General features: G+C 41.1%; 2 protein-coding genes across 4 annotated transcripts in view; one reads left to right on the top strand and one right to left on the bottom strand.

Moving 5' to 3' along the window:
- The window catches only part of LOC120518017 (cytosolic 5'-nucleotidase 3A-like), a 20,972-nt gene extending 10,790 nt beyond the window's left edge, over nt 1-10,182 (top strand). For both annotated transcript variants that reach the window (XM_039740567.1, XM_039740566.1), the window contains exons 5-9: nt 1,361-1,446; nt 1,555-1,644; nt 5,742-5,904; nt 8,553-8,753; nt 8,983-10,182. In XM_039740567.1, the coding sequence (XP_039596501.1) occupies nt 1,361-1,446; nt 1,555-1,644; nt 5,742-5,904; nt 8,553-8,753; nt 8,983-9,093 (651 nt within the window). In that variant the 3' untranslated portion in view covers nt 9,094-10,182. The remainder of the gene's footprint in view (nt 1-1,360; nt 1,447-1,554; nt 1,645-5,741; nt 5,905-8,552; nt 8,754-8,982) is intronic.
- On the bottom strand, nt 10,082-27,787 carry fkbp10a (FKBP prolyl isomerase 10a). Of its 2 annotated transcripts, XM_039740564.1 has the most exons (11): nt 27,227-27,787; nt 23,888-24,033; nt 19,671-19,860; nt 18,653-18,798; nt 18,291-18,299; nt 17,753-17,942; nt 17,283-17,428; nt 13,657-13,846; nt 13,418-13,560; nt 12,172-12,335; nt 10,082-10,847 (listed from the first exon to the last, which is right to left on the bottom strand). In XM_039740564.1, the coding sequence occupies exons 1-11, from the start codon at nt 27,418-27,420 to the stop codon at nt 10,659-10,661; spliced, it is 1,707 nt and encodes a 568-aa protein (XP_039596498.1). In that variant the 5' UTR covers nt 27,421-27,787; the 3' UTR covers nt 10,082-10,658. The 2 variants fall into 2 exon arrangements, with proteins under 2 accessions (XP_039596498.1, XP_039596499.1); XM_039740565.1 differs by lacking the exon at nt 18,291-18,299 and having other exon boundaries at nt 27,227-27,784.

Raw genomic sequence — 27,787 nt, 5'->3', positions numbered from 1 at the left:
TCCAGACTCTTTTGTGACTGTTACATAGAGAGAAAGCAGAACCACGAGGTGTGGGCAAATCGGCCGTTTGGTCCATTTCTATAAAGAAGGAACACACTGGTGAACTCGGCAAACCCAGAAGGTCTGGAAAAGCACAGAAGACAACTGTTCTGGATGATTGCAGAATTCTGTGTTTGGTGAAGAAGAACCCCTTCACACCATTTAGCCAAACCAAGAACACTCTCTGGGAAGTAGGCCAATCATCGCCAAAGTGTACAAAGAAGAGAAAACTTCATGAAAGTAAATATAGAGGGTTTACCACAAAGTGCAAACCACTGCTAAACCTCAAACACAGGAAGGACAGATTAAAGTTTGCCAGAAAACATTTTTTAAAAGCCTGACCAGTTCTGCAATCATTTTCTTTGGACAAAGGAAACTAAAATCACTGTAGAGCAGAATACTGGAAAGAGAAGAGCATGGAGAAGAAAAGGAATGGCCCATGACCCGTAGCATACCACATTATCTGTGAAACATGGTGGAGGCCGTGTTATGGCTTGATGATGCATGGCTGTGAATGAAAGTCGGTCACTGGTGTTTATTGATGATATGACTGTTGGCAGATGTTGAAGGATGAATTCTGAAGTGTCCAGGGCTGTACTGTCTGCTCAGATTCAGACAAATGTTGCAAAACAGATAGGACGACTCTTCACAGTATAGATGGACAATGAGCCAAAACATACTGCGATGACAAACCAAGTGCTTTTCAAGGCAAATAAGTGGAATATTCTTCATTGGTCAAGTTAATTAACTGACTTCAACCCAACCGAACATGCATTTCATTTATTGAAGACAAAACTGATGGCGGAAAGTCCAATGAACAAACAACAACTGAAGACAGCTCAAATAAAGGCCTGGCAAAGCACCACTAGGGTGGAAACCCAGCATTTGGAGATGGTCATGGGTTCCAGAATTGAGTCATTAACTGTAAAGAGTTTTCAACCAAATATTGAAAATAATCATTATATTTATAATTATGTCTGTCCAAATATTTTTGAGCCCCTGAAAGTAGGGGGACCATGTATAAAAATATCTATCTATTGTATAGTGCCTTTCATTATCTATCTATCTATCTATCTATCTATCATATAGTGCCTTTCATATCTATCTATCTATCTATCTATTATATAGTACCTTTCATTTATCTATCTTTATATAGTGCGATTTCCCTATTGGATGAAATGCTTGTAAGAAAGTCTTTCAGATGTGTAGACCTGGAAAGAAGGCCAGCTAGGGACAGTTTGTAGTTGTGATGTCCTGGGATCCAGAGTCTCAGTTTTCATTAAAATAAGGACACCCAATTTTCAAACTTTTCTTTGCACAGCTTAAGGACCTGTTAAATACGTACTACCCAATTGAAATTGATCCTGCCTTCACTGTTGAAGAGAAGCTGCCATTCATGGTGGAATGGTGAGTCTATGGTTCTCCTTTTATTATTATTTTATTTATTTATTTTGGTTTTGCTCTTTATTTGCTTTCTTGTTGTATTTCTAATATTTTTGATCTCCTTCTCCTTAGGTGGACAAAAGCACATAACTTTCTTGTTGCCGAGAAGATTCAGAAATCTCAAATAACTCGGGTTGTAAAGGAGTCCAATGTTATGCTCAGGTAGGCCAGGGTTTTGCTTTATCTTTTTGGGCAGTGGTTAGCTGGTGGGGTTGAGTTGGTGGGCTGGTAAGGTTACATGCTGATCTGCCTCCTGACTCTTTATCTCTTGTGTCTGAAACCAATTAAGCATAAAATTGTACCCTTTACTTCATTATGGAGTACTGTACTGTAATTTACCAGTCTGCCACATAAACCCCAAGAGTTAAGAGACTGATTGGAAACATTGAGGTTTGAGTTAGAAGGAGTTTGTATTTAGCGCTTTATTTTGGTAAGAAATGGAGAAAATAACTGAAAAGAATTATGGGAGACACTAACCTAAGGCAGGGAACAAAGCAAGAGTTTCTATGTTGCGCCTTCTTACACTCTCTTGGACATTCTTGGATAGGAACAGAAGTAAACAGCTGGTTAGGTCTGCAGATGATACCAAGCTAGGGGGATAAAGAGATCATCAGTAGAATTATCATAGAGGAACTTGGACAGCATACAAGCTTGGGCAGTTTGTGGCAGTTAAATTTAATGCAAGTAAATGTCAAGTATTACACATAGGAAGTAAAAATGTTAGATTTGAATACACAATGGGAGGTCTGAAAATCGAAAGTCCACCTTATGAGAAGGCTTTAGGAGTCACAGTGGACTCAACACTCTTAACTGCTGGGCACTGTTCAGAAGCCATTAAGAAGGCTAACAGAATGTGAGGTTATATAGCGCCTTGACGTGTGGAGTACAAGTCTATGAAGGTTATGCTGAAGCTTTGTAACACACCGGTGAGGCCTCATCTGGAGTCCTGTGTGCAGTTTTGCTCTCCAGGCTAGAAAAAGGACATAGCAGCACTGGAAAAAGTCCAGAGAAGAGCAACTGAGCTGAGTCCAGGACTGCAGGAGATGAGCTGTGAGGGCAGATTAAAAGAGCTGAGCCTTTTCAGTTTAAACAAAAGAAGATGAAGAGGAGACCTGACTGAAGTGTTTAAAATTATGAAGGGAATTAGTCGAGTGGATCGAGACAGTGACTTTAAAATGAGTTTATCAAGAACACAGGCACACAGTTGAAAACTTGTTAAGGGTAAATTTTGCACAAACATTACAAAGTTTTTCTTTGCAGAGAGAACCACAGACACAAGAAAGAAGTGACAGAGTACTGTGGTAGACACGAGGACTTTAGGAACTTTCAAAATTAGAATTGATGTTGTTATTTTACAAGAATTAATAGGATAGCACTGGCAAGCTTTGTCGAGCTGAATGGCTTGTCCTAGTCTAGATTGTTGTAATGTTCTCTCTAGCTGTTATATACAAACCCTGTTCAACAATTGTGTGGAGCTAAGAGGAGACAGCATTGATTTCTTGAAGCCTTTTTTTCGAGTGCAGGTTCATGGAGAGTTAAAAGGGAATCCTTAACAATAGTGGGTGAAAGCTCATTAAAGAATATGCAAATGCACACCAATTTAGAATCACAAATTATCCTAATTACACTCACCTAAAAGATTATTAGGAACACCTGTTCAATTTCTCATTAATGCAATTATCTAATCAACCAATCACATGCCAGTTGCTTCAATGCATTTAGGGGTGTGGTCCTGGTCAAGACAATCTCCTGAACTCCAAACTGAATGTCAGAATGGCAAAGAAAGGTGATTTAAGTAATTTGAGCGTGGCATGGTTGTTGGTGCCAGACGGGCCGGTCTGAGTAATTCACAATCTGCTCAGTTACTGGGATTTTCACCCACAACCATTTTTAGGGTTTACAAAGAATGGTGTGAAAAGGGAAAAACATCCAGTATGCGGCAGTCCTGTGGGCGAAAATGCCTTGTTGATGCTAGAGGTCAGAGGAGAATGGGCCGACTGATTCAAGCTAATAGAAGAGCAACTTTGACTGAAATAACCACTCGTTACAACCGAGGTATGCAGCAAAGCATTTGTGAAGCCACAACACGCACAACCTTGAGGAGAATGGGCTACAACAGCAGAAGACCCCACCGGGTACCACTCATCTCCACTACAAATAGGAAAATTTGCACGAGCTCACCAAAATTGGACAGTTGAAGACTGGAAAAATGTTGCCTGGTCTGATGAGTCTCAATTTCTGTTGAGACATTCAAATGGTAGAGTCAGAATTTGGCGTAAACAGAATGAGAACATGGATCCATCATGCCTTGTTACCACTGTGCAGGCTGGTGGTGGTGGTGTAATGGTGTGGGGGATGTTTTCTTGGCACACTTTAGGCCCCTTAGTGCCAATTGGGCATCGTTTAAATGCCACGGGCTACCTGAGCATTGTTTCTGACCATGTCCATCCCTTCATGACCACCATGTACCCATCCTCTGATGGCTACTTCCAGCAGGATAATGCACCATGTCACAAAGCTCGAATCATTTCAAATTGATTTCTTGAACATGACAATGAGTTCACTGTACTAAAATGGCCCCCACAGTCACCAGATCTCAACCCAATAGAGCATCTTTGGGATGTGGTGGAACGGGAGCTTCGTGCCCTGGATGTGCATCCCACAAATCTCCATCAACTGCAAGATGCTATCCTATCAATATGGGCCAACATTTCTAAAGAATGCTTTCAGCACCTTGTTGAATCAATGCCACGTAGAATTAAGGCAGTTCTGAAGGAGAAAGGGGGTCAAACACCGTATTAGTATGGTGGTCCTAATAATCCTTTAGGTGAGTGTATATGTCTTTGAGATATTACATAACATGTAAATATGTGAAAGGATCCCAACAAAGATACTGGGAGAGCCTGCAAATTTTGCATAGATACCCTTGGACCACAGCAGCAGCACTAACCACTGCAGCCCTGTGCTGTCTCCATTACCATTTAGGTCGGTTTGTTTGATGCTTGAACATGTTAAAACAAGAAGAAAACTTTTACTTGAATGTACAGATATTAGCAACAGCGAATGATTCATACACTCCAAAAGACAGCCCGATGTGATTCAAGTGTTTTATACCGCAGAGATGTGATCCAGAGGTCACTGAACTAGTCTTCCTCCAACCCTTTGCTGCATCTAGAAATTCTGTGCATAAAAATGATGAACTGGATTGGTGACAGGGGCAGCCCTGGCAGACTCCCAAACTCACTGGAAGAAATTCTGACACAAAGATGGAGTAGCCCACAACACCAGGCCCGGTAGCCCATATTCCCAAAGCATCCCTTATAGGATGCCTCGAGGGGACACAGCCATATTCCTTCTCCAAGTCCGCAAAAAACACGTAGGCTGGTTGGGTACACTCCCACGAACCCTCCAGAACTCTCATGAGGGTCAAGGGCTGGTCCAGTGTTCTGTGACCAGGCCAAAATCCACATTTTTCCTCTTGAATCTGAGGTTCGATCAACAGATGAGCCCTCCTTTCTAGCACTCTGGTCTTGACCTTCCCAGGGAGTAGTGTGATACTCCTAAAGTTGGAACACACTCTTCGGTCCACCTTCTTAAAAATTCCTTCCAAGCTTTGGGTATCTTGTGAGACATCAGAGGCAGCTGACAGGTACTGACAGGATAACCAGAATATGGCGATGACACTTGGCTGAAGCAAAAATTCAGCTGTGGCAAGAGTTTAATTATGTCATGGATAATGAGTTTCAGGTTGGCCTCAAAACAGTTCTGAAAAACCATGAGGTAGTTCAGAAGGAGAAACTGTGCTTCACCCATCCCATGTATAGCAAGGACAGAGAGCTTCTAGGCATATAGTCGGGCAGTGAATGTAGCAGTTCAGAGACCTCCTGAATTCCACCGACATGCTTTCTGTTGAGGAAGCCGAATCAGGGGACTCTGAAGGTACTCGCCTATCAGTGGAGTGGAGGTCACTGAAGTAGATAAAGTGGTGGCAAAGCAGCGGAAAGAGTTTACTCCTGGCTTCCTGAAGCTCTCAGGGTTGGTCACTTGCGCTTCCCTAGATTCATACTCTATAAAGGGTAGTTAAGAAATCAGGATGGATATCTTCGTAGCTTTACTGGAGAGCCAGTGCTTATTGAACCCATGGCCTTGGAACATTTACAGTGTTACTAGAAACCTGGTGGGGAGAGGAGGTGCAGAGCTGATAATTTGAATCTGATTTGAGTTTAACACACACATTTGCTGTTTTATCCTCCCTACAGGGAAGGTTTTGAAGTCTTTTTCAGGCAGCTACACAAGAATGGCATTCCTCTGTTCATTTTCTCTGCTGGAATTGGAGACATCCTTGAGGAGGTCATTCGGCAGGCTGGTGTTTTCTACTCCAACATCACTGTTGTCTCCAACTACATGGACTTTGATGGAAATGTAAGTGCTCAACTAAACCAGTAGAGTTGTCCTACAATCGTTTCTATCACCCTGTGATGTTAAATAACTCAATTGCTATTAAAAATAAATAAAATATAAATATATAAAATAAAATAAAAATAAACTTACAACCTTTGCATTTTACTCTAATTGCCTAATCAGTAGTCTGCATTGCCTGACGTTAGAACAATCTGGACAAGAACAGGCCATTCAGCCCCCCAAAGCTCGCCAGTCCTATCCACTTAATTTTTCCAAAATAACATCAAGTCGAGTTTTGAAAGTCCCTAAAGTCTTACTGTCTGCCACACTGTTTGGTCACTTATTCCATGTTTTTGTGGTTCTCTATGTAAAGAAAAAGTTTGTGAGAAAGTTTCCCTTAACAAGTGACCTACCAGAATTTCCATCTACATAAACCTTCACCACACACGGCTATTTGAACTCTACACGCTCTCCCTGATGATGAGATTGAAGTTGTTGTGCTGTCTGCTCACACACTGGCAATCTGTGCTCTTCTAAACATCATCTCGAGCGAAGGAGATTTTTTTATTTTATTTTAAATTGGTTATCATGCGAAGGAATTTCTGTGCATCACATGTCTGAGCTGGGGTGCCAAGGTTATTATAGTTCTGCCCTTTTATATTAGGTTTTATTTCTCTATTTTTTCTGACCTTACTTGGAAATTCAGTTTAGTTTTAGTTTTCCTTCATTGTGTATTTTTAGTTTTAGTTTTATTTTTATTTCACAAAGACATTTCTGTTTAGTTTTTATATCTGTTTGTTTCAGTTTTAGTTTTAGTAATTATGGCATGGAGCTCCTACGGAGTTTAGTTTTTTGTCACAATCAGACAGAACTCTACACTTAACAGACTGGATATGAGTTTAATGTTAGTGTAAGCTTACACGGTTTACTATCTGGTTTTGCTTTTGACTGATAAAACAAGCATGATCAAAACTAGATACTGAATATTAACAGTTTTACACACATTTTTAAAATATTTTCTCATGGCTCTTAGACTTGAATCTGTGTGTAGACCCCACCTAGCAGTACTGAGGGAAACAGAGAAAAACAAGCATGTAGTGTCAAGGTTAGGGTCAGTGAGACTTGAAAAGCCCAACCAAAAGGACAGTAAACCCATAATGAGCATATCATTTTTATATTATGTACATTAAGGAACCATCAACCTCAAATCAAATGAATAATATGTTATTCATATTAGAAGAATTATTATAAAGTTGAATTTTTATTTTTGTTGTAAAGTTGAATAAATTGGACTCTGCAGCTGCATGAATAAAAAAAAATCGAGTATGTGTTCAGGTAAAGTACCACGTCCGTGTGATGGATTTGATCCAAAAGTTAATACAGATCTATAATTGTGGTGTAACAAACGCATGCTGAATTTCATCCATCTATCTAGTTGCGTTTTTAAATTAACGTGTTTATACACACACACACACAGACACGCACACACAATTCCAAAAAACTGTACTTTTGGACTCTGGGAGGTCTATAATGTCAAGGTTCATCAAAATATTGAGGTTGAATTTTTTCATGATTACTATACGTTTTCTGTACTTTGCATATGAGAAAGTAAAAAATGATTTCTCCTGTGCGAAGTGGCAGTTGAATTGCTGCCAACAAAAAGCAGTCATCTGAGAAATAAACTGAAATGTTACTCACTCGTGATTTTGCTGTCAATATGGTAAATGTTTTGTTGACCAGCACATTCTGATTTCCATCCATCCATTATTCAACCCACTGTATCTTAACTACAGGGTCACAGGGGTCTGCTGGAGCCAATCCCAGCCAACACAGGGTGCAAGGCAGGAAACAAACCCCGGGCAGGGCACCAGCCCACCGCAGGGAACGCACACACACACACTGTGGGAGGAAACTGGAGCACCCGGAGGAAACCAGCGCAGACACAGGGAGAACATGCAACTCCATGCAGGGAGGACCCAGGAAGCAAACCCGGGTCTCCTAACTGCGAGGCAGCAGCGCTACCTACTGCGCCACCGTGCCACTCACATTCTGATTTCAGTCGTTTGAATTACATCTTGATATACAACAAGCACAAAGAAAGGCGGTGCGTAAATCGCTTACTTTTACGCACCCACATTCAGTTTGCTCTGTTACTGCAAATGCTGTGTGAACACCTGCCCTCCATCACCAGCCGCCGTTCACTGGATGAATATGTGCAGGCGGCTCATGAGAGATGACTTTCTGTTTTAGAGTTAAAACTTACAAGGGTTAAAGACTAATGGCAAGAATAATCATTCAAAAACTGATTAGTAAATTATAATTTTATTTCAGTTAGTCTTTCCAGCTACTTTAATAGTTTTGTTTAGTTTTAGTTTTTCATGTCGGTTTTAAGTATTTTTTGTCAGTTTATGAAAATGTTTTTTTAATAATAGTTTCAGTTTTGATTTTAGTTTTCGTTAACTATAATAACCTTGCTGGGGTGTGGGTTTGTTTTTTGGTAGATGTGTTTATTTGCAGAGATTTGCTGAAGGAGTCGACGGTCTTCATTTCTGGGTTGCCTGCTGATTGAAAGCGGCAGTTATCTCTAGAAGACAGCTTCATTCCTACTCTAAGCAAGTTCTCAGAGAATGTGCCACCTTATTTATGGAGACTTCTTTGTTGTGTCTTAGGGCATTTTGCAGGGGTTCAAAGGTGATCTCATTCACACGTACAACAAGCATGAAGGAGCTCTGAAGAATTCTGGCCATTTTGAGAAACTTGACGATAAACGTAATGTCATCTTGTTGGGTGACTCCTTGGGAGACCTCCAGATGGCTGATGGAGTTGAGAACATGGAAAACATCCTGAAGATTGGTTATCTGAATGACAAGGTATGTGAAGATGAACACCAACCCTAAATGTCTGATTTCTTTTTGTTGTTATGCGTGGGAACCTTTGGCACAAATGGTTGGAGAGAGAAGGAAAAAGTAAAGGATATTTGTTTAAATTGGGATAAAATTGACCAGTTATAGTTAAGGGAAACCTGTTGCCAAAAAAAAACCATCTGGCGCTGATAAAGGTGGTTGGTGTGAAAAGTCTCTTAAAAACCTCTCTCCACAGGTGGACAAGCTTAGGGGCCAGTATTTGGAGGGTTATGACATTGTGTTGGAGAAGGACGAAACGCTGAACGTTGTGAACGCCATTCTGCAGTACATCTCGGCTCAGAACTGAAAAAGGCCAGACGTGCGTACCCTTTTAATCTTCATCTGCTTCAAGAGGAAGCTCACCAGACCAGCACCTAAATATGAAAGCCAGCATTCTTCCACAGTGGCCTGAAAGCACACGGTTCCACTCCATGTTTTAAAGTGACTCAGGTCATGGCTGCTTATCTGAAGAGAAGCACTTTAAAAACCGCACTCTTTAACCTGCACGTGAATATATAGTGCTAGGGAAAAATGAAGACACTTCAAGCTAAATTCTTTTATTTATATTTTAATAATGGAAAAAAAATATTTTGGATGGGATTGTTCTCTATATCAGTATTTGGTATGAAGTGCATTATTGAAAGTACAAATGTCTTGTCATGGACAACAACAGAAGAGGAAATTCGGTATTGTATGTGAAATGTCAGCTTGCGAAAAATTAGAAAAGCAGTTGAACTTGCCTAAGCCATACTGTGAGGTCAAGGCTCATGGAAGCTGCGTAACTGTCTGGCTTCTTACCTGAAGGAAATGGGTAAGTTTTAAATTTCTCAATCACAGATGTGAGCTCAAGCTTCACTTAACACTCTTTTTGTGCCCCTTTATAAAAGTGATCTCTATGAGAGGAACTTATCTGAGATTGGCGAGCTGGTAATGAAGCTTATTTACATCATTGTCATTCTTGAGTAATTGATTTCAAATTCTAATTATGTTTCTTAAACCCATTTTTGACAAATATGTTTTAAATGCTGTAGCACGGTATTCATTGTCAAAAATAAACAAACTTCCTGCCTTTAAGAAAACAGCTCATGAATAGTTTTGAGAAAAATAGAAAAAGTAAAAGTGCTAAAGACACAGTTTTTAAAACAAAAAAAAGCAATATTTTTATTTTAGTTTGTCTCAAGTTCATATTGTGAGACAGTGCCTGGAGGCACACGTACAGGAGACTTCAAATTGTGCACTTCTAGAATTACACTGCGGCTCCCTGCTGCTAATAAAAACATGCAGACTGAACATCGACTGATTGCCTCGTTGGTACGTTTTGGCAGAAGAGGGCTGTACGTTTATTATAAGGGTACATGAAATACACAATCCACTCCTCTATTAAAAAAAAAAAAAACATTACAACAGTGCTATGAGAAGTCGTTCCCAGCTCCCCTCTAACTACCCTCGCCCCCATCCCTCCTGCCCACCAACACCATTTACTTTAATACCCGTAGGCCAGTTGTAGTTTTGGTAAAAAGCTCAACCTGGAAAAAAAGTCTTACTTGGGTAGAATCCTCGTAACGGTAATTTCCAAGTGTGTACATATCTGAAGTCTGTTACAAAATAAGGAAATGTTTTTCTGATTTACTGCTTGAAAAAATGTGATGCCTGTAACCACAGAATATGTTCTTAAAGGAGCTACCCAGTCAAACCAGGGGCACAATTCATTCATTGGAAAGAAGCAGATATTTATTTATTTATTTATTTATTTTACCTGAACCTCTCTGGAGTGCATTGCTGTTTCTCCTGATTTTAGTAGAGCACCCTGCTTTTCACCCGGCACTCACTTGTCTGCAACTCGCCAGCTCCTTGTCTCCATTTTCTTGATGTTTACAGTTCCTCGTGCCTCACTTTTTCTGCATCCTCATCAGTCTTCAGCTTAAGTTCTTCTGCGACGATACGTCCATCTTTGTCACGGTCCTGGTTTACAAACATGTCTTTAATGTTGGCTTCTGCATCCTCTCCTGGCTTCAGTCTGCCTATCCCATTATCCACCTGATTCTTGATAAACGTGGAGAACTATGAAGGTAAACAAAAAAAATTTAGAGAGAAGACCACAGATGGATTATTGTGACACGAGACTGCTAATTGTGGACTGACTCCCAGAATTCAGCAGATGGGCATTGATCTCAGGTCATAATAAACACTGAAGGACTCTGTGTAGAAATGAAGTCGCTCTCTGGTTCTTCACTGAAAGTCCCAGTGATTTCTGAATAAATGTAAAAGCCATGTCGCATTACATGAATGTTCTAGCGATTTCCAGTCGTAGTCTTCATTTTCAAAATTGTAGCTGTCAGCGGCAGTCGTCACCATGCCTAATGTGATGCACCTAGCGGCTCACTCTACCTAGTCAGCGATTTGCTATGATGTCTTTAGTCGTAGGGATGGGTTCTGTGTGTGTTCCAGCTGGCAACTACTGCAGAATTACAATGCCACGATGATGAATACAGAATGTGTGCGTTTTGGATGTCACAAACAAAAAAAAAAGCTTGTCTGTCTGATGTCTTGTGTTTTATATATCACGGCAGAATGGAAAAAAGGAGAAGAAATAGGGATTGCAGCCAAAGTCGCCTTATCTGTTAATCCTTAATACAGCACTGGCTTCATCAGGCCCCATTCTATTGGCTGGATTGTCAGTGCACAGTCTCATAATTTGACATGGTCCGAAAACAAGATCAGCAATGGCAGTCGGCAAGTCTGACATATGTAACAACTAGACGCCACATAATGTGACATCTGCTTAAGTCAGCCTTCAGTACCCATTTCTTAGCTATACAGATCAGCTTCCAGAATAGTGCAAGAAACCAGAATTGAAATACCATTAAGAGAAAGTCGTGACAAGTGATTAGAAAGACAGAAATCAGAGGCTTGTCAGATGGAGGATTTTGTATATTCTTGTATAAAAGTGAATCTCCTCTGCATGACATTCAGCAGCTCCGTCTCATTTAAAATTAGCATTGCCTCTCATCCACAATTCCATTTACAGATCACTCACGTTCGTTTTCTCCATAAAAGTTAAAAGGCCTCCCTTCTACCCACAGGCATTCAGAAGAAGATGACCCGCGTTGAACACGCCTGCTCTAAAAGTTACCAGAGAAACACGGGGGTTAAGTTTTGTTGTAATCGTCTCCAGGGATGTCTTTCACCCCGACATATTTTCACAGATAAAGGAGAGATAAAACCCCTTTCTTAATCCTACTTTCTTTATGTTTTGTAACTTTTTCTGTGAGAAATGCGGGCAGAAGCACAAACAGTTGTGCAATATAATACACCAAAGCATTGAATGGTTGTCCTGGCTTTTTAATGAAAAAGGCAAAGATTAAGTGAATATCACACTGCTCACCTCTTCAAGAGGCACCTCGCCATTCTTGTCCAGGTCCATCGCTTCAAACAGATTTTCGGGGGCGTCACGCAGCCACACAAACAGATAGCCATTTGGGACTCCCTTCTTAAAATCCACCAACTCAAGCTCAAAGTGCAGGACGGCACTACCAGGGACACCACGTGCTTGAAGTGACACAGATGTGGAAAAGAAAGCAGCAGATATGGTAAGACTGGGATTTGCAGCCTGAAGCAGCATTTGTAGGCTTGAGTATGAAGACAAACAGACACTTGAAAAATAGCAAAGCTTTAAAACAAATCCAGTGGAATTGGGCCCACACAAGGCACCTTTTTTGCACAGTTTCCATGGTGGCCTAGTGGTTCTTTTAAATTCTCAGGCTATGTGCACACTACTGCGTTTTGAAACAAATGATCTGTCTATCTAGCATTTTCACATAATTTCAAAAGTATCTCCATTCACACTAAAAAGACTGAAAATGCATAAGATGTAGATGTTTGCTTACATTGGTGTGTACACAAAAGTCCTTGAAGGGGTGGTAGCACTGCTGGCCACAGTATTTATAGCAACACAGTAGCAACCAGTGAATTATTTGCCTTTTGTGTATTTACGCAGCATTCAAACTGTACAAAACACAATTTAAATGCATACAGGTGAGCAACACAAGTACCATGGAAAGCAGCTCTTCTTTGTCTGCTATGTTGGAAATAGGTTGTCTTCCATGAAAGGTGACCAATCAGGGAATGATGTGCAGGATCCAATGAGAAAAGAGCCTCACATTAAGCATGAACCAATCAGAATGCGACTAGAGTGCGTTTTCAAATATCTATGTTTTCACCTGCCTACATTACAAAGCTGAGGCTGCATTTTAAGAAGTACTGGACTCTGGATTACATTTTCAAAAGTCTTCCATTTTTGGAAGTTGAAAATGCTGGGGTAGTGTGGAGGAAAGGTGAAAACAGAGACTAATATCTGAGTTTTTAAATGAAAAGCCTGAATACTTTTGTACAGTGGTTCCTGTTTTGCTTTGGCTGTTATCTGTTTTAACATAAAAGGAGTTCAGAGGAATGGAGTGGTCATCAACTGTATTTATTTTTTGCTACGTATTGCCTGTATGGAAGTGACCCTTTGTACTAGATGTGTGGCCAAAATCCCACAGTCAAAGTGCATTTGACTCCCTATGTTCTTTCCATTTGTGTGTTTTAAGGTGTTAACAATAACAGCATGCAAATAAAAACCTCTTTCTTACCTCCGTTTTCTCCATGTCCAAGATGGGGAGGGACAATGGCCACCCTCCGTTCACCAGCACACATGCCATGCAGAGCAGTGTCTAGACCATCGATAACTTTGTTGGCTCCCAGGATGATTTCTTGGGGGTTTTTGTAGTCATGCCTGTGAAAACAGTACAGTACAGTACATCTTTTTTCCCCCAATAAGGTTCCTTAAGTAAAGCTGACCACTGATTAAACATCACACCATCACACTTACGAGGAGAACAGCTGCGTGCCGTCCAGCAGGGAGCAGTTGTAGTGGTACCTGACAAGGTCATCTGTTTGTGTGGTGTCATTGCAGCTCTCTGGTTTGAATGTAGTGGTGACCTCAACATTGTCTTTGGGATTGTGGAAGTCGATAACATGGACGTCAAACACCAGTACGGCTGAGCCTGGAATGATCTTGTCTACGAAGCAAACACAAACAGGACTTTAGTTATATTATGAGAGAATCTGGGGGCTGCACTGGATTCTCTGTAATACATATAGTGCTGTGTGAGACACTATAAAGTAACAAGCTGATGATAATGAGTCTATGGTAATGTCATATATTTCAGTTCATCCCTACTTACAGTGTATACACTTTTACTTTGGCTTATTTCACTTTATCATTGGAGCTAGTTACTTTGAATTTTACTCATTTGCTTTGAATCATCTATAAAAGGCACTATAAAGTCCGGTCAGCACCATAAGCTAGGAGACCCTAGTCAGGGGACTTCCACTATGGTGCGGTGTGATTCATCAGGTAGCACTCCACTCTGAAAGTGACCATCTCCCTAATGAAGCTGACAAAAAGAGGCCATGGCAGGAGACAGAGAAGAAAACCCAGATTTAAGGAAGTGCCAAATGGAGCCTTTTATTCGTGCTGTCTTCCGTCCCTTATGTCTTGTGCCAACAGCACAGGCTGGTTAATGTTTTCTTTGCACACATTATGCCTCTTACTACTAACTGACCGTCACTTGCATGCCACAGCATACCCCAGCACTGTTGCTGACCGTTTATGGCCATAGTCTGCTATTTTTTGAATGTACCACATTGTATCACAAAGTTCCTGTCTTTTCAAGATGGTTTCACACAAATCACGGTCACCTTGTGTTAACTGCAATAGCCCGCCTAGTCTCCAGGTGTTAGTCCAACAGAGCACCTCTTAAATTGTGTTGCCACAAAATCTATAGGAACTGTGTGATGCCATCAAGTCAGCCTGGCTCAGAATCCTCACCTATGTCTCCAAGCATTCAGCCAAGTTCTGCAGGCTAAAAAAGAGGTCACCGAGTGTGTCTGTGTGCAGAATAGCTTGTATAGACATAGCCACTCATTAGAAAAACTCTAATATTGTTTACGCCACAGAATTAATAAGAATTTGTAGATACAGTGGAACCTCGGTCCACGAACGTCTCCATACACGTACAAATCGGTTTACGACCAAAAAGTTCGCCAAACTTTTGCCTCATTTCACAACCACACACTCGGTATATGAACAAGCCAGTTTCCCTTTTGGTTTGCACATGTTCAGTCTCTCCCTGTGCAGCGAGCGAGCAAGAGAGAGAGAGCGCGACACACATACAGGCGCGCGAGAGAGAGAGACACACACACACAGGCGCGCGAGACAGACACACATGCGCGCGAGAGAGAGGCACACACAGGTGCTCCAGGCTAGTGAAAGAGAGACACACACAGGCGCGCGAGAGAGAGAGACACACACACACACACACATGAGACAGACACACAGGCGTGTGAGAGAGAGACACACACGGGCGCGAGAGAGACACGCACGAAAGAGAGAGGGAGCAAGAGAGGGAGGGCTGGACGCATAAGGTAGAAAAGGCTTGTTTTTGTTTTCAGTTCTGCTTACAGCGAACAGTTCGTAGTGTGCATTGTTGCAATGTGGGCATTTCTTGGTGGTTTATTAAATTATGGATTTTTCAAATGTTCATTTTTTTCCCTGTGCTTAAAACTCATTAAAAAAAAGTGATTTTAGCAAGCGGTTCCGGGCACTATAGCTTGAACTATTGCAGTGTTAGTTTTCTCTGTTGTTCAAGGTTTTCTTAGTGTTATTCAATATTTTTACATTTAGTTTACTATTACGCTGTGCATTCTATGGTATAATTAACAATATTTGTGCTTAAAAACTAAAAAAATATATATTTACATACAGTTCGTACGGTCTGGAATGGATTAATTGTATTTACATAAATCCTATGGGGGAAATTGCTTCGGTTCACGACCAAATCGGTTTACGACCAGAGTTTTGGAACGAATTATGGTCGTGAACCGAGGTTCCACTGTATAGTGTGGTTAACATTCACTGGAATGATTTCATCTTATCACAACTCCGTGGGTCTGTAAGCACAGCAGACGGCTCTCCTTCACTTGTGTGTTCTTGTAATGAAAAATGATGTGGCTTCCCAAGTCTAACATATATGACAAAATGTGTAGCAGCTACAGAGTTGATTAAAATAGTGGAGGGTTTATTGTAAATGGATTTTAACTTCATACACTCTCAGGTCAGGTTTGCTTGTACCTGTTACTGTTATCTTCAGGATTTAACACCGTACATGGACTCCATGACACCACACTCCCATTTCTAAAATACAGCACAATCCAACCTGATCCATCATGGTTGAACCAGTCCAGACTCTCTATGAACTCTAGTTTTCTCTTTATCATTAAGATATGGCAAGTTGCAATTGGCACCTCTGTTAGTAGGTTTTTGCAGCCCACCATGGTTCCTGTTGTGGATTTTATCCATTAGCCTCACCTGTGTTGATACTCCTATTTACGTAAACAGATGTTCTTCACATTGTGATAAAAAGGAAGAATGTGTGTAAGGAATCAACTGTTAAGTTTAATCTCGGACATTGCATTGGTTGCCCGCAGGGACCACGTGAGTTGCCCACAGGGCATGTTCTAAAAATAGCACTAGACACCATGGAGCTCCATCTAAAAATTGTATTTAATTGTGTTGCTGTTCTTTTTGAATCAATAACACTTGCATTGATGGAGATTGGGGGGTAGTCTGCGGTCAAAGTTCAGTATTGTGCACAAGACAAACCTCCATCTCACTCTTCGGTGAGACAAGCAAACAGGCGTGGCTACAATGGGGAATAAAACTCCATTTTTACCCCCTAAATATAAATAAAAACATGACAGAAATGCTAAGGAAAATTTCCAGTATATCATTAATAATATCATTAAAGGTGAACCGTGAAACTTTGTTATTCAGGAAGTTTGTATCAAACAACTAGCCCTTCGTATTACTCAGTACCCTTGAAGTAGCACTCAGTTTAAAAAAGGCTGGTGACCCCTGTGATAAGCAGTTAGGAGGCTAGGGTGGCATCATGTCATCTACGTGAATGTATAAGGGTCAACATGTTCATTCCTTTACTCATTTGAGATTTCAAATTCCTCTTAAGAAAAACCTACATGATCCTTACGAGTTTATTCCAGTTACAAGCTCTTCTTCTGTTCTTTGACTTTGTTTAACATCCCCATTTGGCAACTAAATCCCACACTGTATCCCGACTTTGATGTTTGAATCATGTCCTGAGCTTTATTAATTTCACGTCTTCGCAGTTTTCAACCTTTTGCTTATTATTTTTGACCTGGTGACATCTTTGGATTCCTTTTGCACTTAAAACATCTACTACCTAATGTAGGCAGTGCAGTAACCAGCTGTCACAGATTTGACCAGTTAAGCAGGCTGTACCCACAGACTCAAAACATGCCGCACCTAGCATTGTCTACTCCACACCCTGGCCCTGGCATGCATGGTCGCTTTAAAGATTTGTTTGAAACTCTGTTTGTACGTTAAAAACTTCAAAAAGATTTAGGAGTACTACTTACCCACTCCAGTCTCACCATAGGCCATATGAGGAGGAACAGTAACCCGCATCCTATCACCAATGCACAGGCCCTGTAGGGCCTTGTCCATGCCAGCAATAACATAGCCCATCCCAATATAAGTGTTGTACGTCTGGTTTCGGGAGTAGCTATTGGGAAAAGGGCATTTACAAATTTTGTGAAAAATGTTTTCTGTAACAGAATCGGACAGGTTGAACAACATATTTGTTTAGGCCAGCTTATATAGACATTAATGAAAATACCAGTACCCTTTTACTTAAAAATGTTTTTAGTAGACATGTTTACTCCAATAAAAGAGCAAGAGAAACTGACAGACCGAGGTTGAAACTTTACCACTGCGACCAAAGGTACATGAGGGGAAAGCTGTACACCCAAACCAAACACAATCATCAAAAAGGTGCAGATAATTATTGGCTTTCATTCAAAAATTAAGCATTTTTCCTTAGGATTACCTGGAATCGAAGGGTGTTCCATCCAGCAGGGTGGCATTGTAGTGGTATCTTATGTAGTCACCCGCCACAGACCTGCGTGTGCAAGATTCTGGAGATTTCTTTGAGTCAATGGTAATGTCATCCTTTGGGTTGTGAAGATCCAGCAGCAGTACATCAAACATCAGGCTGGCATTAGGGGGTATCTTGGTACCTATGTGCACACATGGACAGCTTGTGAAGATAGTGACAAGTGGAAAAATGGTATTATCAGTTGAAGCTGAATAAGGGATTCATTCAAGGGTCATTACCTCAGTTTAGACAGAGAAGGTTCAAGAGAAAGAAAAATAGCAAAACCCAATAATCCTATCATTTGGCCCCTCAGCCTGGCCTCCACTCAGAACTCCATCTCCGGCCCACACCCTCAGTAAGAAAAAGGCCCTCCTTGGCCCTGTAGGCACACAAATCTAGCTGGACCGCCTTCCTCACAGCTCCTCAGCTCTCTTACCCCCAGGATGACCCAGCACTATGCGGCTCTTCCCTTTTTATTAGTAGCGCCCACCTGTAACCCCTAATGAAAAAAGGAAACAGCAATAAATAAAACTTCTGCATGCATTATAGGCACCATAAAGAAAATAATAAATAAATAAATAGTGCAAATATTAAATGAAAGCTTTAATACGGACAAACCAAAGCACTAAGAGTTAGCCCAGTTGGCCACACCATTTCAGGCACTGCAGTAAAACAAGTCTGTAAGCATACTGGGTGTCATATACCAACTAAACTACTCTGACCATGCTGTCTCTGATCCCAGAGACCAATACACCACTTAATGCACCCCTCTGTAGCCCACTAGGTGTCCCTGTGCACTTCCCACAAAGATGCCCTAGAATGACCCTCTCACCTCCCTTTGGTTCGCCTTACCGAATCCCTGCTCGCCATAGGCAAGAAAAGGTGGCATGATGATGCTCCTCCTCTCCCCAACACACATGCCGATGAGACCCTCATCCATGCCCTTGATAAGCCAGTCTTGTCCAATATAGGTGTCGTATGTGTGGCCCCTGCTGTGGCTGTGAGGAACAAGAAGCAAGAGATTGGTACAACTAGAGAACACACAACATCCACAACCAGGTAAGTGCATCTGGACATACCCCCATTATGGTGAGGTGGAACCTTATGAGAATGACATAGTTGATGGTAAAAGTGGTGTCCAGCAGGGGTAAGTGCTGGGCTATACTGCTGCTTTTAATATACAAAAGTAATGTGGACAAGAAGCTAATCAGTAAGATGGTTAAGTTTGTAGATGATATCAAACTAGGTGGGAGGGCAGATAACATAAAATCAGCTAAACTGTTATGGAGGAACTTGCATACAGGCCTGGGCATATTTGTGGCAGATGAAATTGAATGGAGGTAAATATAACATAAAAAATGTTAAATCTGAATACACACTGGGAGGTCTAAAACTTGAAAATACCCCTTATGAAAAGGACATGGAAGTCATAGTGAACTCGTTACTATCAACATCCAAACTGTGAGCAGGAGCAATCAAGAAGGCTATATAAGGGTTATATAGCGCCCTGATGTGCAGAGTACAAGTCGAGGTTGTGCTTACGTTATGTAACACTCCGGTGAGGCCTCGCCTGGAGTACTACATGCAGTTTTGGTCTCCAGAGTACAGAAAAGACATAACAGCACAAGAGAAAGTCCTGAGAACAACAACTAGACTGATTAGAACTGAGAGTTGAAGCTTCTCATTCTAAGGAAATGGAGATTAAGAAGGGGACATGATTAAAGTGTTTAAAATTATGAACAGAATTAAGTGGATCACAGCTGTTACTTTAAAATACATTTTAAAAAAAAGAACATGGAGTCATTTTTGGAAACGTTCACACAAATGTTAGAAAGTTTTACTTCAAGCAACACACAGTGCATACAGATACCTTGAGTCAAACTCGGTGCCATCTAGTAGTGTTCCATTGTAGTGGTAGCGGACAAAGTCAGACGACTCGACTGTGCGATTACATTCTGCTGGCTTGTACAGCGTATGAATCTGGACCTTGTCCTCGATATTCCAAATATCCAGCATGTGTACATCAAAGTAGAGAGTGGCATCTGGTGGAATCACACTACCTGCCCAAAACAAGGGAAAAGTCTTGTTGTATAAAGATGTATGGCAGGCACAGCCATTGGCCTCTAAAGCACAACGCCTCAGATTCCATCCCTTCCATTGACTCTCTAATTGACCCAGAGTGAGACACTACATCTGCCTGAGAGGCAGTTGTAATGTTAACACACTCGTATTAGGCAGTTATGATTCAGAAACTGCTTTGAAAATAAGCAACTGATTGCCAAAATGAATGTGTTGCTCTGCAGCAGCATATCCTGAGTAAAAAAATATAAGATTTGACTTCTCTACAGGTCAGATCATCCAATGAGAAGTGTCTAGCTGCAGATCTCCAGAGATCTGAGATTCAGCTTCTTCTCTGAACAGCCAATTGAATTGAACATTTGTATCACATGATTTACACAGAGGAAAATCCAAGAAAGGTCTGTTTGTGGTCGGTAGCACTAGACAACACTCATACTAAAAGACACACCTTCTTAACAGATGTTATTACTTATAAGTATGCTAACCCTTATACAACCCTAATCTTAATGATACTGTTTGGATGTTTTATGACAACGAACCCCAAGATATACTTTGAAATAAGCGTGTAGAGAAATACATAAATGACCAGGGGCCTCATGTATAATGCCGTGCGTAGAACTCGCACTATAACATGGCGTAAGCACAAAAGCCGAAATGTGCTTACGCACAGAAAAATCCAGATGCAGGAATCTGTGCGCATCTCCAACTTCCACGTTCTTCGTTACATAAATCCCGATCAGCGTGAAAACTAACGCCGCACGCGATTTTGTAACGCCCCAAATCCTCCCAGAATTACGCCTATTTGAATATGCAAATCAATATAAATCGCCCTTAAGCGCAGCCTTCTGTGAAAAGACAATGGGAAAAGCACGGGGGAAAATATAAGAATTTCAGCGAATACCAAGTGGAGGCAAAGGAAAAACATACTATTTGTTCAAATAAACCGTGGTATAATCAACAAAATGAAGTTGATCGAGTGACATAGCGTGTTGGAGAAACTTGAAAGCTCACATTCACAAAATCGCACAGTGCCGGAAATAAAAAAGAAGTCAAATATCAAAGTCGCTGTGAAAAGAAGAAGCCCACTGTCTGAGTGTCATATGAAAGCTTATTAGGGTACAGAGAAAAAAGGCACACGGTGGGGAAAAAGCACGAAATGTCAACTTCAATCTCGAATTTTCCACTTTAATCACGTAGTTTATTTTGTCATTTAGTAGAACATTATAAACTTCATCTTAAAATCGTTTAATTAACCAGTTTCTCAAAATTACATCGTAATTAAAGTAGCACGTTAAATGCTTTGTTTTGTATTTGATCTTCTACTGTATGTGATCTATGTGTGTGAATCACTACTTGCTTCTTAAACTGGCTCTCTTCCTCCAACTGGACACAGAGTCCATTACATTTGTGATATTACAGCTCTCTGAATAACTAAAATACTGAGATGTATACGTGATGTCATTTTCATGATGATAGGAGCTAAAGCACATTATTAAACATGTGTTTCATGAGCCTCGTGCTCATGACAAGCATTTATCTTTTGTCGAAATTTGTCGCTGTTTTTAGCTGTGTTGTTATTTTCTTTCTGTTTTATATTCAATATATATTGGCGTGGCTGCCCCAAGAGTCCTTGCTTTTCTTTCCCCAAGTAACCGATCGCCACACAATCAGCTCTGTAATAGACGTTAAGCCATCTGTAAGCTTAGCGCAGATTCTTCAAAACGTTTAAAGAACATTGAAATATCTTCGTAGTACATGTTTAATTATTCTATCCTTCACGACACTCTCAGTGAAGAATATAGATTATTTAAATGAAGTTAAAGTTTTATGTGTATAATTTAACAAACATATTTTGCTGCATTTCACCTTAAAAATGATATCGCATCATATGTAAATACGCTTTATAAAGTGGCCCAGGTTGTGAGATATTATAACTGTAGTGCAAGTTTACAGTGGGGTGATTGTACTTATAAGTACAAACCGTTCTACAAGGAGCAATTGATTGAGTGCATTTAAAGTTCTTGGGATTAAACTGTTTCTGAACCGCGAGGTCCGTACAGGAAAGGCTTTAAAACATTTTGCAGTGGCTGAGACAGCGTGTCCTTAAAGCTGTATACCGATAATTCTCTTTCCGATCAGCTGCTGCTGTGATTCACACTCAGATACAGTGATATAAATACTCCGAGTCGTGCAGTGAGAGTAATATGGAAAAAGATGATCCGCTGTGGCAACTCCTAATGGGAGGAGCTGAAAGAAGAAGAAGAAGAAGAAGTGAGAGTAACAACGCTAAAGCAGTTATGGTATTTGGAATACTATGGCTGTTCCCTGGACCATTATATTGTTACGAGTTAATTACAATCAGATGCATTACACTAATAAACAATATGCGGTTAGTTTCTGTGTATTTATAAAGCCGCGTCATGAAAATAAAGAGTAATAACACAAGAACAGTACCATTGCTTTGACGCTGGGTGCCGCCAGTTTGCAAAACCGAGCGGAGAACTTGCGTACGACAAGGCATGAGGTACCGTGGAAAATTGCGTGGCTTTACGCCAAGTGTAGGTTTTATACATCGCGATTTGAACGTGGAAAAGTTCTTACACAACATTTCTGTGCGTCCGCACCGTTTATACATGAGGCCCCAGGTGTATGATGTAATATCACTGAAGTATAATCCAAAAGCCACTAAATCTCATTGAATGTGTGCAGTTTGAGTGACAACACGATGGAGGGGACCTCTGGAGGTCTGTCTCCAGGTAGACTCTATTGGATCCATCACAATCTGAATTTGTGGATATACTACACAAAAAACTCTTTGTGCATGCAAATACGTGTGACATAGTGTTATTTAGATTTTTCCAGTCCCTGACGTTTGACTTCAGTTTTTTTCCTTTGATTCTTTACTTACAATTTTGATTAGAATAATTTAGGCTTGACTCATGGTTTTGAGCTTCTGGCTTGTTCAAGGTTTCCTCTTCTGGTCATCTCAATGTATTCTGTTTGCATCTCCTAGGGCGAGGCACATCACTCACTGACTTATGTTTTATCTCCTGCATTCTACATTATAATTAGCCTGTTAGATGTGGCAGTACAACACTAAACATGTTAAGTTAATTGGCAACTCTAACCTGGCCCCAGTGTAGCGGTGTGTGTATGTGTAGTGATGCTGAAGTTTAAAAAGCCCACTGTAAAAAGAAGATACCTTCACAGTCACAAGTCCGACTGGTTACATCGGGGTTCCTATTTAACTTGACTGGCTAAGATATCTGTACCCTGCACATTGAATCCAAGAGCCCAAGCTGGCAATCAGAGGCTCTCAATAAAGATCTTCTACCAAGAGGAGTGCTGCATGAGCAGGAGAGATTACCCAGGATTCACTCAGGTGAGTGTGGTGAGACTGAAAGGAAGAGAACCTACTGAAAAACACAGGTGCCCTCATAGTCAGGAGCCTGATTTGTCACTGGAAAGTACCCTTTTAGCTCTACTGGTGGTACTCCGCACTCTGAATGCAGTAGCCCAATTCCACATCCAGAAGCTCTGAATGAGGACACTAAACTGATAGGGATGACAGCTGAACAAATTTCTAATTGGTGACAGTATATACAATATGTATCCTGCTATGGACTGGTGCCCTGTACCATATCTGGTTCCAAACTTACACTAAGTGCAACTAAGATAGGATTTGAACATTTAAAAAGCTTGAACTGCCTTTCAGAAAAATGAAGTAAACCTAACTAAGGCTGTCCACTTGCCACTCACTACATGCACAGGTCAGCTGGCCTTTTCTAAACTGCTCTGCAATTTACTTGCACCTCCTCCATGGCTGCTTGCTATTTTCTGCATGACTCCACCAAGACAGACATTGTCCCCCACACCCCTGAACTGAATTATGGATGTTTCAATAAAGGATCAATAGACAGACAAGAATGACTGCTTTGGCAGCTGACATAACTGGTTACTGCTCACACTTGAAAGGCACAAAGAGGTCTCAAACAACTGCTTACTCACCTGCTCCTAGGCTACCATATGCTAGGTGGGGTGGCACAATGATTTTCCTCCGCTCATTCACACACATGCCCTGAAGGCCACGGTCCATGCCAGTAATCAATCGTCCAATGCCCACCAGTCCACTAAAAGGATACCCCCGGTCATGGCTGCAAAATAAACATAACAAAGATTCAGAAATACTACCAATACCAACACCACACATTGACTTTAAATCATTGGTGACCAGATAGACAGATAGATAGATAGATAGATAGATAGATAGATAGATAGATAGATAGATAGATAGATAGATAGATAGATAGATAGATAGACAGATGTGAAATGCACTATATAATTGATAACTGCTTTTTATTATAACAAACAACAACTCCCTAGTTCAAATTCACACAAGAATTACAAAAAAGAAGAAAACTTCTAATTTTATTCAAAATAAGGCATCATAAAGGTGTATTCACGTAGGGAGGAAGGAGCCCCAGCAGCATTTCTTGATACACAAACACAATTGGTTAGGTGAAAGTCCTTAATGCTAGTATGTCAGAGAGGGGATGTACAGTATTGTTCATAATGGCTTGCAGTTTTTTGTTCAATATCTGCTCCACTAATACCTTCAGTGGGGCCAAAGGGCCTTCAATTACTAAGCCTGCCTTCTTAATCAGCTTGTTGATTTGGTTGGCCTCTCTTGGTGTGATGTCACAGTCCCTGCACACCACTGACTGGCCATCACAGAGCTGTAGAATGTGTAAAGGATGTCACTGCCCACATTTAAGGAGCTGAGTCTCCTAAGAAAGAAGAGTCTGCTCTGCCTTTTCTTATAAAGCCCATCTGTGTTTCGAGACCAGTAAAGCACATCACTGATGTGGGCCACAAGTACTTGTAGCAGTGCACCACATCCTCTCTGTGAATGTGACTGGGCACAGAGGCCTCCCTGTGGTGCAAAATTCAATAAAATATGCACTCAGTGTCACAATGTCCAGCAATCTTGGTGTTCACTTCCACTCCGTATGTTCAATTTGTTAGCTTTTAAACTGAACACTTGAATTTTCTTCTCATTCACTGGTCAAAAGTCCTGTCTTTAATGTAAAAGCGTGTTCCCTTGTGAATGTGTTTCATTTCAGTGTTCACAGCTCTAGTTTTCTGGAGTTATTTTATTTAACAATATTTTAGCTAACAATGCACGCATTTCTCACATGACATTTTCTCATAGACGTTTTTGGTATTTCTTTTTTGCAATTATGCTGGTCATCATAGATGCCCATTCTTTTAAAAACCTTGTTATCTCCATTCACCATGAAAACATGAGATTATGTTTTTTTCTCGGGCATCACTATGAAGCACTTGCAGTATGTAGCATTTAAGAAAATATCATTTTTGGGGTAGAGTATCCCTTTAACTGAATTTTATCTTCACAGTGGCAGCATTCAGTGAACAAAAATAAAGTTGGTAAACTTCATCTGTTAAAGAGACCTTTCATTCCAGCTTGAGAGATATAATGGCTCAAATGTGGTTATCTTCTGGTAAACACAGAGGACTCAAGGGAGTTCTGGGTCTACAGCCAAACATTATTTATTGTGAATTTACTTTTTCATGTTTTCTTCAAAAAATTTTGAAACACATTGAGAGGCTCTTCCATTTGAACCTGTCTTATTTAAACCTCAGACATTTAGTTTGATTTGTTCTTTGGTGTGCCATGTCTCGATTAAAAGAGTTCTCTGAGACCTTCAGAAAAAAGTTACAGATGCCTATGTGTCTGGGAATGGATTTAAAAAGATCTGCAAACAATTTAAAATCAATCATTCCACTGTCCAGAAGATCATCTACAAGTGGAGAAGATTTCAAACAACTGCCAACTTGTCCATGCCAAGTTACCACAGCAAACTGGGTCTGTGAGCAGAACAGAAGATGCTGAAGGAAATCTCTAAGAACCCAAGAATTTCATCACAGGACCTACAGGTAGCTGTTAACACTTCTGATATCAAAGTGCAAGAGTCTAAGTTTAGATGGAGGCTGCACAACTTTGAACTGCATTGGAGGTGTGCCAGGAGGAAACCAGAAAAAATACCCTGGCAAAGACAAGAACTTAAAGAACAGACAAGGCAAAGACCACCATAACTGAAGACATGTTTTGTAAAGCCAAAGTCAGCATATCAGCTTTAGAACCTGACACCAACTGTAAAGCATGGTGTGGAAATGTTCTGCTCTGGGGCTGAGTTGCTACATCAAGGTCTGAGCAGCTAATGAATTCTTCATTAAACCAGAGGGCGCCTGAGGATAATGTGAGACCATCTATCAGGTGACTGAAGCTCAAGAGACCTTGCAACATGACAGTGATTTGAAACACACAGTAAATCCAAACAGGAAAGGCTAAAAAAGAAAGAAATTGAGGGTCCTGGAATGGCCAAGTCAAAGCCCAGATCTGAATCCCATTGAGATACTGTGGTGGACTTGAAACAGGCTGTGCACACAAGACACCCTTCAAATTCAACCTCGAGGAGTGGGAAAAGGCTTTCTCCTGATGTGAGAGATTGCTTGGCAGTTCCAGAAAACACCCACTTGAGGGGGCAATACCAGCCGTTAGAGACAAGGGGGTACTTACTTTTTCCACAGACAGAAATGGCATATGTTCATTGTTTTTTTTTTCAGTTAAATTCCCTTTATGTATATATCCTGTTAAAAGAATGATCACATCTTAATATGTCAACATATGCTAGAAAGGAAAAATGTGGGCTGCACTTTTTCACAGGACTGTTTTTTTTTTTAATTCATGTAACTTCAACATTTGAATGAGCAGCCTGTTAAATGAAATAAATAAGCAATAACCTCTATCTCTGATTTTATATAGCACGCAGGAACGTACACGTCCTGCTCCCCCAGCACGTTTCTATTAAATACACTGCTTAGCGCCGAGAACCCTAACCCCTCCTCCCCCCCAAGTACTTGACACGTGTCTAGTATTGCACTTTTGTCCAGGACAGCATACATGAGAAGGCCATAGCCTGCAATTTAATTCGGCAGATTGTCAGCTAGCAGTAACACAGATCGCATTAGGCTTAAAGTTCCTCTGGCTTTACATTTGAAAGAAAATTAGATTTTAAAGTAAAACTTGCTGAAGGAAGCACTCTGTGACTTTTGGTCGGAGCTCTCATTAGGAACCCCAAGCCCCCTAATTCCCTTTCATTTTTGCGATAGCTAGCTACTTTTAGCTGGACCAATTTACCTGTGTGCGTGTGTCAAGAACCTGTATAAACGCATGCACGAATGCCAGACCCCCCAGCTCCAGCAAACTTTAACACGTTTGCATCCACGGGTTAACACCAAGTCAGTCCGGACCGAGACACTCACCTAGAGTCGAACTTTTTCCCGTCCTCGAAACTTCCATTGTAGTGGTATCGTACGTGGTCCCCTAGCGTCACTTCTCGGGGGCACACCAGAGGGATGTGATACCTGTCGATCACTACATCTTCCAGGGGCCCCGTGCTGCAAAACACACAGAGGAATGCGAGGTTCAGCAAGGCAGACAGCGGCGGCAGGCGCATCTCCTCCGGAAAATCTTTTTTTTATACACAGATGGAGAAAAGAATGTTACGGAGAAAATGTGCCCGAGTGCGTGTCTGCGTCTGCGAGTGGAATGGGGATCAGGAACGGGAGCGGGGGCGGGGTGCAGCACTTCAAGGCGCCTTCTCAGTCGGGCAGCCCTATGTAACCGGGGCTGGGCGGAGAGCGAGCGGGGGCTAAGGGGTGGAAGGGAAGTGGGGGCTGAGATCCGAGAGGAATTTTGTAAACGTGTAAAGCGGTCGAAGGGGGAGGCGCGCAATTTTAGGTGTCCCGGATTTTCGGGGCGGACCTTAAATCTCTTTAGTTGTCCTCTCGCCGAAGATGTACTTTTATAAGAGAAGAGTTTTT

The sequence above is a fragment of the Polypterus senegalus genome, chromosome 17 (assembly GCF_016835505.1).
Source record: "Polypterus senegalus isolate Bchr_013 chromosome 17, ASM1683550v1, whole genome shotgun sequence".
In the NCBI taxonomy this organism is placed as follows: domain Eukaryota; kingdom Metazoa; phylum Chordata; class Cladistia; order Polypteriformes; family Polypteridae; genus Polypterus; species Polypterus senegalus.
Note: the sequence above shows the minus strand (reverse complement) of the source record. Positions and strands in the feature narration are given on the sequence as shown.

Coding starts and splice junctions, on each gene's coding strand:
- fkbp10a (XM_039740564.1), bottom strand. CDS start 27,420: ATGCGCCTGCCGCCGCTGTCTGCCTTGCTGAACCTCGCATTCCTCTGT. Junction 12,336..13,417: donor TGGACATGGAGAAAACGGAG/GTAAGAAAGAGG, acceptor TGTCACTTCAAG/CACGTGGTGTCCCTGGTAGT. Junction 10,848..12,171: donor GCGAGGTGCCTCTTGAAGAG/GTGAGCAGTGTG, acceptor TTACCTTCATAG/TTCTCCACGTTTATCAAGAA.